Source organism: Prinia subflava, chromosome 3 (genome assembly GCF_021018805.1).
Source record: "Prinia subflava isolate CZ2003 ecotype Zambia chromosome 3, Cam_Psub_1.2, whole genome shotgun sequence".
Classification (NCBI taxonomy): domain Eukaryota; kingdom Metazoa; phylum Chordata; class Aves; order Passeriformes; family Cisticolidae; genus Prinia; species Prinia subflava.
Window position 1 is genome coordinate 3,806,400 of NC_086249.1, and position 15,098 is coordinate 3,821,497.

A 15,098-nucleotide genomic window follows, 5' to 3' on the forward strand; every position below is an offset into this window, starting at 1 on the left:
TGCCTGCTGCTTCCCTGAGCAGCTGCCACTGGCTGTAGCAAGAATTCCCAGGAGGAATCCCTACCGCCCTCAGTGAGCACAATGGACAAGCCAGGGATTAAATCCTGTGGCAATTGCCAAGGTGCTAGGGAGAGGAATAACTGTGTAGAATATTTCTAATAGAGCAAGATGGCTGTATAACAATGTCAAGTAAACTAACATTAAAAGGATTTTTTCAGCTTTCAGTAGGAAATCTAGGGTCCATTGCCTAACAGAAAGACTTTTAGGTTAGTTTTTTCAGTCATGGATTTTCTCTGGATTGAATGTTCACAAGTGGCATTTGTTGAAAGTCTTGGAATACTTGCCTGTTGTCTCCATGAGACAGCTGTAGCCCAGCCAGGCATCCTGTCGACTCCTACATGGTGACTGTGCCTGCGCTGTTAAGGCAGAGGGTGTGGATGAAGTTTCTTGTGGAGTCAGAAGTTACACTGTAAGGTCCAGCTATGAACTGTTGACTTATTTAGCTATTAGTCCATCTTCTCTTCCAATGTATTTATGGCCAGAGGTATTCTAAATGTTGCTGGGCGCTGTCTCACAGGAGTAACAGCTGAAAGGGAAGGAAATAGAAGGTTTCCTTACTGAAAGGCAGCTTTTCTTTCAGCCCTACTAAAGTCTTTGGATTTTCCATGTGTGAAAGTGGCATTTTGCAGATACAGGCTGATGACAAAGATGCCTTTGATGGGGAAAAAAGAGATGAAAGACACGGCAGGGTTCCCCCTCTGTGCAATGCTTGTCATCTTTTTCTGAGTTTTTCGTCTTAGTTATTCTGCTTAGAGCTGCTGATGCCAGCTGTCTGTGATAGTGATTGAAATGGTTTGTCTGATGCAGGTTGAGCTGTGGAAATTGAGACATGTGATATGTACATGTGATAACTACATACAGTGATATGTAACATGTTGCTTCTTCCAAGCACCTGCAAAAATTAAAAAGTAATAATAAAGATGTCACAAGAATCAGGTAGTTGTGTACCTCTGTCTTGTGGAACTGATGGGAAGACTTGTTTCTGTTGATGTGGATGAAGTATTTGAGCTTGATATCAAGAAAAGCTTAGCTCTTTCACTTAGGCTTTTGCTCAAGCTCTCTGAGCTTTTTCATTCCTTTACATTTTTGTTGCACTGACACTAGACTAGTCCTCTAGTCCTTCCTGCTACTCAGGAAGCTGTTGTAAAAACTTGAAGAACAACACTTCAGAAAGTTTGAGTGAATATGGCCTCTTCTATTGTACTTTCTAATATTTTCTGAACAGGTTCTAGTGAAGCTGTTTCAAGCTGATGTTGCCGAAGATGAGATCTCTTGCTTGGACTTTACTTAGTTTGCTGTTTGACTTCTGGATTTTTGGAAGTTTGTTAAGCTTTCTACTAAGTTTTGATTTCTTGTGTATTAAAAAAGAAGTAGCAGTGAGCCACAAAGCCAACATGTGCAAGATCTTAAAGTTTCTATGCCTGCCTTGGGCTGGATTTTAGCTTTCTCTCAGTAGTTTTCAGTATTGATGAGATAGCCTAATGTCTATGAACGGCTTTCACTTCATAAGACTAAATACTTCTTTCATGTGCTGCACACTTTATTTTTTCTCTCCTTGCACATGGAGTCTGAGATGGCAATTTGCAGATGTATAATGTAGATATATCCTGAATGCACATTCCTGTGTGGTTGCAGTTGTGTCCCAGTAGCCAATGTGTGTGTCTGGTTCCTTTTAAGGATGAGGAGGAGTGGAAAAGGCCAGTATTTCTGGTGGTTAGAATCCTGTTCCAGGTGAGGTAGAGATGGGAAGGACATCTGCTTGTTAGACTATAAAGCATCTTGTCACATGCACAGCATCTCATTTCTGTTTGGGCTGGCCTGTTAAGAACTAGGCTAAAGACTTACTTGTCCAATGTGTCATTGGAAATGGGATTTTGAAGTTCAGTTTCTGTAAACTTCCTAAAAATGGCTTTGCAGTGTGAAGATTATGCATCTCTTATGCCTATGTTGCTGTTATATCACTGATTGCTCCCCTAATGAGGCAAAAGCTAACTTCTTGATGACCTCTGATAGTGGCATATTTTGTGGTCCAATGTCACACAAGATGTCTTCTGACTGCACCTAGAAAAGACTATGCTGGCAAAGTAGGAATGATACCATGAGCTGGACATAACCTCATCTTCCTCCTCTGGGAGCTTTTACTTTTGCACTTAGTATATCTCATTTCTGGTCACCAGAAAGGCAGTGCTGGCTGTTGCATCCTGTGGTGGGTTGGCCCTGGCTGGTAAGTAGTATCCTACCCTGTTGCTCACTCCCACAGCGGAATGTGGAAGAGAATAGGAAGGGCAAAAACATGAAATAATACCTCCTGGGACAAGAAGAAGACAGTTTCATAAGTTGGAGGGAGGAAACAAGTAAAGTAAAAGCCCACTCTCACTACTAACAAACTGATGGCCAGCCAGTACTTGAGGCAATGGACAACTTCCAAAAAAACCTTGTCCACAGTTATGTGCTTAGTATGGTGTGAAATGCCTCTTGGCCAGTGTGGGTCAGCTGTCCCAACTATGTCCCCTCCCTTGAACACCCTCAGCCTACTTGCTGGGATGCCAAAGTGAGAAAGAGAGATCTTGATGCTCTGTACTGCTCAGCAGTAACTAAACCATGGTGTGTTTCCAGCACTGTTAAGTTTCCTTCCTGCCAGCCAAGCCCAGTATACGTCCAAAATAGAGCATATCTTTAAACAAGCAAGAAAATTCCCTGTTTTATTGTATGGCTAAGCTTTCCTAAGGGCTTCATTCCCCAAAATGCATTATATGCACTTAAACATTGGGAAGGTGGTGGGTTGAACTACAGCTTGCCAAAGCCTCCAGAGCCCCTTCTGGCAGAAGGTCAGGTTTTGTGCTTCCCCATCAAATTGCAGCTTGTGTTATAGCAAGGGGAGGTTGTACAGTCCATACATTCTGTGCCTATTGTATTCTTTTTCAAGCTTCTAATTAAAAGTATGTATTATTAATGTTGTCTGTAGGTTCATTCCAGTCTCAGAAAAAGAACTTATTCCACAAATTTGTCAGCAAATTTAAGCACAGAAAGAAGCTTAATGTTCTGGATGCAGGTACTGGTGCATTGCTTAATTAAGGTTTTCAGCTGCCTTCTTTCTCAATTCAGTCTCAGGGAAATGCTTCTAGACAGAGACACCTCAGCTTTCTAGTCTTTGATCACTTTGGTTCCTTATTTTCCCTGTCTGCTATGATTCCATTGCCTCCTGGCTCCAGTTGATACTACCTTCTCCAGGATGATACTCTTTTGTTTTTACTTGGCATCTCCTTTTAATTACAGTTTCACTGTTCCGGATGCCATGTGGCAGAGCTGACAAAGCAATGGCAATTCTGCAGTTGGCCCTGAAAACTTCTATCTTCTACAGCTCACAGCTCTGTAGTCCTTAGGTTACTCTTATCTGTATTGTTCTGTATCAGTGACCATATTACTTTGCCAGAGCATTTGTGCATGTGCCCATCTCCTGTTCCTGTGATTTCTTGCTGTCTGGAACTTTGCAGCTGTTCAAAGTAAGAGCCTGGTCAGGATGTGTTTGTTTCTACAGCAGATCTCAGAAGTACCAATCTCCAACCCTGCCTCTGTAGAAATCTTAAACTGGCTTTCTGTTTGCTTCATATTGAAAATACCTTCTGCAGTTTTTTAAGTTATGTCCTGGACCTTGTCTGCCCGCTACCCACTGTTAGCTCTCTAAAATCTTCTTGTTACATTATAATCCTGCATACTGCGGATGCACAACTCTGAGGGGCATTTTCAAGTGGACAGTATGTACAGGATTATAGCTTAGCCTGCTTCACTGGGCCCTTTTTCTTCTGCCATCGTGTTACTCACACTATTAAAGTCATGCTTAGGCTGTTCCTTAACTGTTCCACAGTGATGTTGTCTCCTGCATTGTTCTTGTAGTGTGGAAAAGCCTCTCTGGTTCTGCTTACTTAACTCCATTAATTTTGTCTGATTTCTTCCCCACCAATGTTCATCTCTAAGATAATAAAATTGTTGTTCCTATCTCCAGTTTCCCAGCTACCTTTGTGGTTGGTATCTCTTCCTAAGAAGTGAGATGTAATTTCCTCTCCTTTCCTGGTGCTGTGTTTTCTGTCATCTGTGTTGCACCTGCACTATTTTCCCACATAGGCTGTGCCTGCTCCTCTGCGTTCCATGGTGCAAATAATTTGAAATTACTTGCTCTGTCTTGTTGTATTTGTACAACGAATATGTTGTGGGAGTTGCTGATGAGAAGTAACTGTCTTGCTTCCATGTTGGTGTAAAAAGGCATCATACATTTGCATAGTCTTTATTTGGCATTATTCAGATTTTGTTCCTGAATTATTAATAGACCATGTAGACAAATTATTAAGAAAAATGGATGTTTAAATTCTCCTGGGGGAAAAGAAACAGAAAGTGTTTAATAGATGATTAAGTAAAGAGTAAAAAATATAACTACCTTAAAATCTGCAGATAAAAATGTGGGTAAACAAAATGTCAAACCCTGCATTTGTTTAAAAGAGGCCAGCGTGTTTTGATACAAAGTGAAAGGTGCACTATGATCAAAAATTCAACCCTGCCAAGTGTTGAGTACCCTGGCCTCATTCCAGCACAGCACAGAGGCATATCCTTGGACGTTAAGCATGCAAATAATGTCAGAGTGTCTAAACATTAAAGATATGTCTGTGCATTTGCTGGGGCAGAGCCAGCTTGCTAAGTTCCTCCCAAGACTAAAGCAAAGACACGAGGAACTTAGGAGCCTTACACAGCCCATATAAAATCATAGAGGAAAAGCAATGGATGTCTTTGATTGTATTGATGAGGAACTGCATTTTCCCCTGAATTACAGAGGGGAGAAAATTTGGAGTCTTGCCTACTCTGAAGTGTACCCTGTAGTGACTGAAAGCAAAGTGTTGATCAGCAAAGCGCAGTGTGGGCATGGCCTTGGCAGGTGCTGGACAGCCTCTCCCTCGTGTGCTGCCTACAGATCTTCCTCCTCCATCCAGGAGTTCCTAAAACAGGCCCTAAACTGTGTGGCTGAGCTGTTCCATATTCTGCAGCATTTAAGATGGGAATCCCAGAATCTCCGTTTCAGTTCAGATAATATTTGTTGGAGCATTTTGTGGATCAAACAATAAATGAGAATTTTTACTCCTTTTGGTGGTTAATCTATACTTCTAGTGAGTCACAAGTCTACATAATGTGCGGTTTTGGTTTTTATGAAGTTAATTTTGCAGAAAGAAGGCGCTTGAATTTTTGCGTAGCTGCACAGGAGACACTTGGAAGGATTGCTGTCAGCAGAGATCATGCTAGCTTCATGTTTTTTCAGCTTCAAAAGTGTGTGTGACTGTGCCTCTGTGTTAGGAGTGAGGGAAGGTGCAGTAAAGGCAGGTATATTTGATTGTATTGTGTTGTCTGTGTGTCTCTGGTATGGACATCTCAGTGAATTTTGACCACATTGTACACGGAAGGACCAATGCACGTCACCATATTAAGAGTTTGCAACTGTTCATAGAGCATACTGGTACAGCCCAGTTAACACCAGTGAAATGCTAGAGAGCACACAGTAATGCAATTGAGTATGTCAAGAGATAGATCTCTTCATTAGGAAGGCCGACAGAAGCACAGCTGGACCCATGCCTGCTTGGGGAAGTTAACACTCATCTGAGAGTTTTATTTTTCTACCACACCAACAAGGCTTTCTGATGGGAAGCAGTACTTAAAATACCAAGTCACAGCAATTGCCTCCTTGCAGGTACACTTGGTGAGCTGTGCTGAGGCTCTTTCTTGCATGCTCTGTGTAACAGCCAGCTGTGACATTGACCTTGGCATGGGCAGGGGAGAAGAGAGGATGAGCACATACACTGGTCTCAGCATCAGCTCACGCATGAAGCAGCCCTGTCCCTGCACCCACTCCTACAGCAGCTCTCCCACACACATCAGAGTCCTGTTTTGTGAGGCTTGCAGCCCAGAGGGAGCCAGTAGCTCTGTGCCTTTGGCAACCATTCTGGCTGGAGGAGGGCTGGATCAGCACAGGCTCCTGCAGCAGAGCTCCCCGCCCAGGCGGTTGTCTCCTACAGCTGGCTTGACCATCTGCTGCTTGGTATCTCTGCTTGTTAGTCCCCAGTCCTTGCTGCATCTCTGTGTGCTGCTGTGTGGCCCCAAAGCAGGATTGTAGAAGTGTCCTGTTGTCAGAAGAGCTGGAATTTCTGCCAGGTCAGTCTGTTTGGCATCACTTCCTTGGTGAAGTGGTTCTGTAGACACTGGTGACTTGATGCTACGCTCTATCTGGCTAGATTTTCAGTGTTTAACTTCATAAAGACAATTAAATCATTACAGCCCACCTTTCTTCCTTCATACCAGCATGCTTATACCCACAGAACATTTGTTCTCCACTTAGTGTGGTTAAACTTCTGCAGCTCTCTCTCATAACAAGCATCACTAAAGAAATTCTTTCAAGTCTGTGTTTTGTTGGGATTTGGTCTGAAGAGCTGTGGTGTACTGAGTCAGTTCACTTCATTTTTCTTGTTCAGAAAGATAGAGGGGAAACAAGGACTACATGTACTCTGCATGCCTGCAGAATTGGATAAACTATCAGTGCAAACCTTTAACAAAACTAGCTGAGGAAACCATCTGGCATAGACCTGGATATGTCTCTCTCAGAGTCATTTCTGCCACTGTGGTGTTGTAGGCATGCCTAAAGGCTCACACCTTCATGCCATGTTCTCTGCTTCCAAAAATAACCCAGGAGTTCTGGCCATGCCACTGTCATGGAGAGGTGAGCATGCAACTGCCTGTTGACAGGACTGCACAGTAACTGCAGAACCTCATTTCATGGCTAGAGAATGTTCCTCTGAAAACTACCTGAGCTCCTCATGGGACAGCTCTTGCATGCAGGACAGCATGGAATAGATTAAAGAAAACTACAGGGAATTAAATCTGGCTAGCCCTATCCTCCCTGCAGAACAGAACCAGGTCCTGATTTGGAGCATCTGTATGGATATACCTTTGTCACTTGAAGCAGTGGGATGCTGTTCCTCTTGAAGGAGGTGCAGGAGCACATAGTTTAGATGTAGAGTTGTTGAAACATGGTCTCCTTTCTCCTCTAGAGGTGAGGGCAAAGGGTCTTGTTAATGAAGTTTTCGTGCGATTTCCAAGTTACGTTTTACGTCTACTTGAGTAATACTCTGTAAAGAAGTCAGTGAAATGATTGCTAAACCCAGTGTCCACTAAGACTATTAGAGAAGAGAAAAAGATGCTCTTCCCTTCAACACTGACTGTGCACCCCCACACATACAAAATACTCATTGTTCACCTTCAATCCTTCCTTCTTCAAGACTGTATGGCAGCAATGTTATGTTGAAGTGATAAAGAGCTTCTTTTAGAGCTAGAGGAGAAAAGGAAAGTAGACAACTTTTAAGTCTCATTTCAAGGAATAAAAAAAAAACTTGGAAAGGGAATGTAAAACAGTATAAAAACATGGAGAAGGAATATACTTACTGCATCGGAATTTTTACAGCCACCTTCTGCTGTTTCTTAGTCAAACATGCCAACATCACGTACTCCTTATGTCTTCCACTATTGCCTATTTTACCTTGCAAGGGGTTTTTTTTTTCTCTTTTTATTTTGACACATCCGATATGAGAAAGAAAAAAGTAAAAGGGAACCCTGAGCTGTAGTGATGAATCAAGTTGATTTCTAGTGACCTGACATGCAACACATGTAATTAAACACATACCAAATCAAGGCTATATGTTGTTCATTGTTTGAAATCATGTCTTGATTTTTTTATTAAATGTAAAAAAAAATGAATTGTAGTACTATGATTAAAAGCATTATAAACTCAGTCAAGCTAGAAGTAGACAGCAGTATCAAAGTGCTAATTAGAGCAAATCAGAATTAACAGATAGTATTGAACTACAACCAGACCACAGACTACATTAAAATATAATCAACACTTATGAATTCCCAAATAAGAAATCTGGAGAGAAAGTTGCCTATTTAATTATATATTCCAATTAAGATCCTGGTCTCGATGCACAAAGCTTATCTGAACATCTCACTGTTGGCCCAGCTGAGTTTCTTGAAAGTCACATTTGCAGTCATTGGTGCTTCTATTTAATTGGACCATTACAGGGTGGATCTTTTCCTGTGCTTTCTCTTGAGCACTCTTAACAAAAAAATGTTTTACAGCAAAGCTCTGCTCTGAAAGGGTTGGCTGCTAGAGCTAAACACTTCAAAATGCTAGTTGAAGCTGTGTGCTTTTTTTCTGAATAAAGAACATTCACAAGTTTGAAAATGATTTGCAAGAGAACATGGGTAAATTAAGGTCATAAAAAAGTTAAAGTTTCAAATGTTTTTGCACATATGTGCTAGATCTCATTGTAGTCCTAGACAATAAAACATTAAGAGGTCCTTCCCACTCAAACAGAAGAGCAAAGCGCAACTGCTAACAAGATGAAATATGTTACAGCTATTCTCTTAATCTAGTCCACATCCTCACACAATGAACAATTAAAGAAGCCAGCAAAAGATAAAGGTTTTATTAGCTATATCTTTGAATAGAAAGTTCATTAAATCTATAAAACTAGCAATAAACAGAAATAGACACTAATGTGAAAGAAGGCAAAGGCCATGCAGACTGTTTGGCTGTTGTGCACAGTTTGTGGGGCTGGGTGCTGCTGTGTGACACCACCAACCTCAGTGCAGGAGAACAACTGGAATTGTTCAGTTCTTAGCCCTTCTGAAAGAGCAGTTTGCACTTCAGCTTCAGTTCCGTGTGTGTAATTTTTGCTTTGTCACCCAAAAAGTGACAAATGTGTCTTGTTAAACGAGTCTTTAAAATGGGGAGAAAGATTAAAAGAAACAGGAGGGAAGAGTAAGCTAACTGTAGCACAGTAACAGCTGTGGAAGATACATCAAGGACTGTTGCAAAGAGGTGGGGTATAACCTGACAGGTAAAGAAAAGTAGTAAAGAAAATAATGAGTTGAAAATGCAGCAGGGGAGATGAGGTGCAGGCCTCAAGAACTTGGTGCAGGTATCATAAGTGTTCCCAATTTCAAAACAGGTTAGACAGACATCTGTAAAAAATTCCATTTGCTACCTGTAACCTCTTTCTAACCCTAGCTGACAGTGATCACAGATGGGACAGGCTTCATAACACTTTCATCACAGGAGGGAAAAAGCTGTCACACATCGCCTTGATGGACTAGTGATAACCCATGGGATCAGCAGAAGAGCTTGTTGAATCAATGCAAATTGCAGACAATTGACTACTAGGCACTGAGCTCAGACTTTGGAAGCTTAAATATGTTTTGTGATTGCTGTCTGACCAATTTCTTTGTGAACAAGATTAAAGTAAACTCTTTAGTCAAGTGAAAATTTGGGATCATGTTCCAGTTTGGGGTAAAAGGCTACTTCAGAACACCAACACTGGAGATGCTAACAAAGATCTAAACTGTTCCTTTCTCATTCTCTGACTTTATGTGGGTAGTATTTCTGTCATGGTATTCTATCCCATGCTTACTTTCTTTTTTTAGTATGTTTGTCTTCAGCTGCGATCCAGTTCTCTGCTTTTGTATTTGCTGCTTTGGGGTGTTTTTTAGGGTTTGTTATTTTGTAGAAGCTAGTATTTCCCTTTTTTAGAGGAGTTGATGTAGAGTGACTAAAGAGGTGAGACTGGGTTTTAGTCAGGAATTGCTGAATTCTGCTTGTCAGTCTGTGTGTGAGCTAAGATGGGCTTACGTGAGGACCCCTGTTGTTCCTTAAATATATTTTGTCTCTTAGCCACTTGCTGACATCTTCTGTTGCAGGATGTTTTACACAGAGCAATACCCTGCTCCCACTGAAGTGCCCCTGCCAATCTCACTGTTTTCTTTGCAAATATTAGAAACTTGAACCTTCAGTATGTCTTTAAGGTGGATTTTGTTACTTCCCTGCAAACATCTGTGGCATTCAGATCATGTCTTGCCATGGGTTATGCTCTGACTACCTGGGTTTTATGCTGATAGATGCAAAGTGGTAAATGAGCATTGCTTGTGGCTGAATTATTCTATATCTAAAGTTGCATTTTTATTCTCTTTCAGCCATACTATTAGAAGACAGAAATTCCAGTGAGTCAGCCTGGAAGAATAAAATTTCTATATCTTCCCTAAACACTCCAGAGCCAGCAATGATGCACGAGCCTTTAGTTGGCAGCCAGAAAAGGAAAGCAAGGAAAACTAAGATCACGCATCTTGTCCGAACAGCAGACGGGCGAGTGTCACCAGCAGCAGGGACACTGGGTAAGGAAATTGGAGCTAAAATTTTATTAAAACTGAGTGGTTGGAGAAGGTTTGAGGGTACAAGCAACCTATCAGGGCAGTGTTTTTAAATTAGCTTCTTTTCATACATGCTTAGGATAGTCATTATTTAAAGTACAGGTATCAACCAACTGGGAAATCACTGAGTCCATAATGGCCAACTCCTTTTGTTTGAATGATCAAATTTCTCTTTTCTCACTGGGTATTTCGCTCTCAGAACTGTTAACTGATGCAGAGAGAAATGGAAAATAGTTACCTTTATAATTTGTTTCCAGTCCAGCAAAGAGATTACACTGCATCTGGTTATAGGTTGTAAAACTGAATTCCATAATATGACAGTTAATGCCAGAGTCCTTGTTGGAGTTCTCCAGTAAGCAAATATTTCAGGACTACTGTATCGAAAACATACACACAAGCTCTCTTGCCTGACCTAAAAGATCAAATTCAGTTGAATACAAAATCAGTAAAATGCTTCGTAAACCTTAGTAGTGTGCTCCTGACCCAGCAGCTTGAGTCAGAAGAGGTTACAGCATGAATCCGATGACACTGGCAGAATCAAAGTCCTGAGGATAAAGGTTCTGTTAACACCAGGCTAGTCAGCATATCCACAGGCTGCAGTGAATTTATGGACTACATCTGCACGCTTAACTTTCTTTGCAGAGGAGAAGCCAAAAGAGCTGCCACAAAGTACTCTCCAAAAATCATCAAGTGCAGAAACAGATTGCAACAGTGAATGCTCCAGAAACACAGAGACAGAAGAAAATCATAGTATTACGTCAGATATGCCAGCGGTGTCTGCATTTTTTAGCTTAGCTGCTCTGGCAGAAGTAGCAGCCATGGAAAATGTACACAGGTATGGTTTTCATTTCTTCTTGTTGTCTTAAGTAAATAGTATGTGGCTGACAGCTTGCTCAGAAAGCACGTGAATAGCAGACTGTTCAATTTGGCCTGCGTTTCCTCTTCCACAGCTTTCTATGAATGTCTGCTTTACCCCACTTGCTTAGTAGTGTTAAATCTTCACCTAAATGACAGTGTAATCTGCTTAGGAGTTAGTAAAATGATCCTTCTCAGTAAGCTCACCTACCAATTTTTGTACGTAAACAGGTTCATATGTTCCTTGAGATCCTAATGATTGAGAATTATCAGATGCTATTTGTCAGATAATAGCAGATTTAAATAGCTACTGCATGCTGATTTGCATTTTCCAGTGGCCTAAAACCTAAGATGGTAGAGAGAATTTCATACCTTTTGAGATGAATTTTTTATGCTGAACAAGGCTGAGGAAAGCTAACTTGTTATTCTCACTCTTGTGCTTTGCTGTGTAGAAGGCAAAGCATCTGCAGAGTAGCATGAGGCAGAGCAACTCCGGGTGATGGAAAGCCAGGGTAGTTTGGGTTGGTCCTCTCAGCTGTTGTGTAGGCCATCAATACAGATAAGGTGGAGAATGTGCCAGGTTACTTAGGGCTTATGAATCAGTTCAGCATGGTCAGACCTGATGGGAATAAACCAAAGAGAGCATGTCCTCTCTGACTCTTGATTATCCAGTGTTGTTCTTTCATGGAACATACTGGGTATGAAACACCCATCCTCTCCTGCAGTGGAAACTCATTGAGGAAGCATTGGGCCAGTTTGAAACCATCACAGTGTCTGCAGATGCCATTTAACAGATTCCTGGCTGCCTAAGCAACTCCTCAAGGCAGCAGTTCATGAAACTATTCACAGCTTCAATTAACCGTTCCACTCATGGGCCCCAGTGATGAACCCAGTGTTCAGACTGCACATCAAATGCTCAAAGGCTTTTTAGAAGCTCAGGAACCCTACAAGAAATAGATCTGCTGGTTCCTCTCTGCAGAAGCTGTTGTCTTGGTTAAGCAGCACTGTTTTGGGTTGGAAGTGATTTCATGCTGCAGTCAGCCTGTCTGTCATCATAAGCTATAAAATGGGACTTGTGGAAGTGCTGTGCCAAGCTCTACTCTCATTCACACCATTGTGGTTTCACTGACTGCCATTAACACTGACCAGAAATGCACAAAAGCAACAGGATTTGCTCTGCTGTGGTTTTTCCTTCTTGTGCCTCTTAAGCGTTCTTGTCCTCCTCTTGTCCTTGTTGAAGCGAGCTAATGTTTTGCAGAGCTTTATGCTTGGGTCTTTCTCTTTGAATCCCATTGTTTATCATGTCATTATGTAGCTCGAGCAGTGCAGCACCTTTCATAAGGCCTGGAAACACCAAATGGGCAAATATCCCACTACTGTTGGAAATACCAGTTTGTAATGACCCTGAGGGAAGTGAAATGACAACAGAGGGGACTCTTCCAGTGGAAAGTTAACCAAAGTCTGTCACAGACTTGGCAAATGGAAGTCAAAACAGAATCCTAAATCTTACGGGCTAGATGCTTCTCTGTTTTCTACTCTGTCAACTGTTGTTACTTTTTGTAACTCACTTTATTTTCAAATAGCCAGAAATGTGAAGAAAGGAATTGGAGGTTTGCTTGATGTGTTTCTTCAATGTCTGAATTTAATTTATTAAATAGTTTCATACAGTCTTGGGACATGGAATCCTTCTAGCAGCGTGGTTTTCATTTGAAGTCTTCTGCTTAGTTTTACCTACCTTGTGCATGCCCTGGTTAAGCACTCTTGAGTCTGAGCTGCATTTTGTGCCAAGGCCACTTCATTGCACCCCAGTTGTGTGAAGCACATGGGTACCTCTGCTGGGGGTTTCTCTTGGGGGTCTTAGCTGAGCCAGAGTGAGGTAAAGCAGCCCTGGTGTAAATAAGAAGCAGGCCCCAGATTTTCATTGCTACCTATGACAAATACTGTTAACACAAATAGAACCTCACCTATGGGAGTAAATAACAGGCAGTGGCATGCTTGGTGTATGTATTTTAGAAGGCAAACTGCAAAGGCGTTCCCTCAAGTCCATTTGGTACCATGACTGATGTTGATTTCCAGCACATAATTCTGGCACAGTTTATTTTTATGATACACTGTGCCAGGGGATTATTTGTAAATTAACACTGCTGTAGTAATGGAAGAGATGTGCTAGGCTGATGCAGTCACGTAACATGCAGAAAGCCCAGTGCAACTCTGCTGATGAGTGTATTTCCATATTGCTTAAAAGCTGTCTGTTGACTGACACTAACGTGATCTGTGCCTCTGTGCATTTCCCTTCTTTTGCCACACATGCTGTATGCTCTGCTTGTGAGGGCTGCAGCAGCTCCCTTGCAAAATGAATCGCAACACTTGCACGCTCTTAACTTACTCTTATGCTGTGGATTTTGCTTTGTGTAGTCAAATACCATCACATCTTGTTTTTTCTTGCCTTTGCATTGTGATGAAGTTATCAGGGGACACTTCTGAAAGCACACGTAAGCAGGGTATGTGAGCAGCTGTGGCAGGGAGGAGTTACCCTGCTGCAGTGTCGGGTGCTGAACCGTACAGCTGCAGCTTCTGTCCCTTCTGCTCTGCTAACAGCACCTCCTGTGCTCCAAGTATTGACGGGTGGATTTTCTTTTCTTCTTTTGCAGAAGTCAGAGGGCCACACCTCTCCCACATGATGGACAGCCAAATGAAATGTCTCAGGCTCCAGTGCTTATTTCCTGCGCTGACCAGTGAAGCTCCACTTTATTGTAAAACATTGTGCTTTTCCTAATATCCTAGCCTTGTCTTTACCAAGGGAAGCTAGTCAGTCCATATGATGGAACTAGAGACTGCAATAAAGTGCTTATTGCTCTGAGTGGCCCAGAATTCACTGGAAGCCAGACGTTAGCAACATGGGCCAGGTCCTCAAATTGGAACCCAGTATGTAGGAGAGTGATATTGTCTATTAATGAACTGAAATGGAGTGGAATGATCCCAGAGCTTGCTTTCTATTGAAGGCTTTTAAACAGTAAACAGGTGGTTGGTGTGAAAAAGGCTGCCTTTACTGTTAGCTCACACAGCATCTCTTTTACCAACCAGAGAGTACGACAACTAGTTTCATATAATACCTAGTTATTCTAAATGAAAAAGAAAAAAAAAAACACTGACGCACTGCACTAGTTACTATTAGATATTCTTAGTCATTTTTGTACATGAAGATTTAAGTTCTATGATGGTTTATATTAATAGGTTATGCCTACGTTTATATTGTAGAATGAATTTAAAACCTGTTCCAGAGAACTCAAGGCAGCCTGGACAGATGTACCATTGTTAGCGGTGTTTGGGCAGCCACGTGGTCCAGATGTTCTGCACTTTTATATTTGCCACCAGAGTGGTAGAGTTTACTGGGAGAAGTTCTGACAGGCTACGTTTGGGTTTGTTTCTTTTTAATTTAGCTTTGAATAACCAGGATGATGTGCATTAGAAAAAGGAGTGGTGTATGGAAAAGAAAATACTGCAGATAACTGACTTGTCTTTCACGCCTTGGAGGGTTCCTTTATTTTTGCATAGATATCTGAGGGACTTGGTGAAACTTTCCTGTAAACAAAAAGTACTGCAAATGCGTTTTTCAAAAGTGACCTTAGTATTATTTCACAGTTCTGAAAAACTTAAAACCATGACTTTTCAATACAGTGTACACCAATACACATACCTTTTACATTTTACAGACACTGGCATTGTTGCAGTTACTATGCACAGTCCAAATCACCTTCAGAGTTTGCATAAAGGGCCAATTATGGTTTGTGTTGGTGAAATGGAAAGCTGTATACAGTTAAACTACAACTGAAGAGTAGTGTTTGACTGAAATCTGACTACCAAACAGATCCATCTGCCAGTTTCTGTCT

At 41.6% G+C, this 15,098-nt stretch overlaps 1 protein-coding gene across 11 annotated transcripts in view; it reads left to right on the forward strand.

Annotated features, from left to right (window-relative positions):
* The window catches only part of BBX (BBX high mobility group box domain containing), a 132,067-nt gene extending 117,710 nt beyond the window's left edge, over positions 1-14,357 (forward strand). For all 11 annotated transcript variants that reach the window (XM_063393802.1, XM_063393803.1, XM_063393804.1 and 8 more), the window contains 3 exons: positions 10,120-10,317; positions 10,996-11,188; positions 13,860-14,357. In XM_063393802.1, the coding sequence (XP_063249872.1) occupies positions 10,120-10,317; positions 10,996-11,188; positions 13,860-13,947 (479 nt within the window). In that variant the 3' untranslated portion in view covers positions 13,948-14,357. The remainder of the gene's footprint in view (positions 1-10,119; positions 10,318-10,995; positions 11,189-13,859) is intronic.
* Positions 14,358-15,098: the final 741 nt, after the last annotated feature.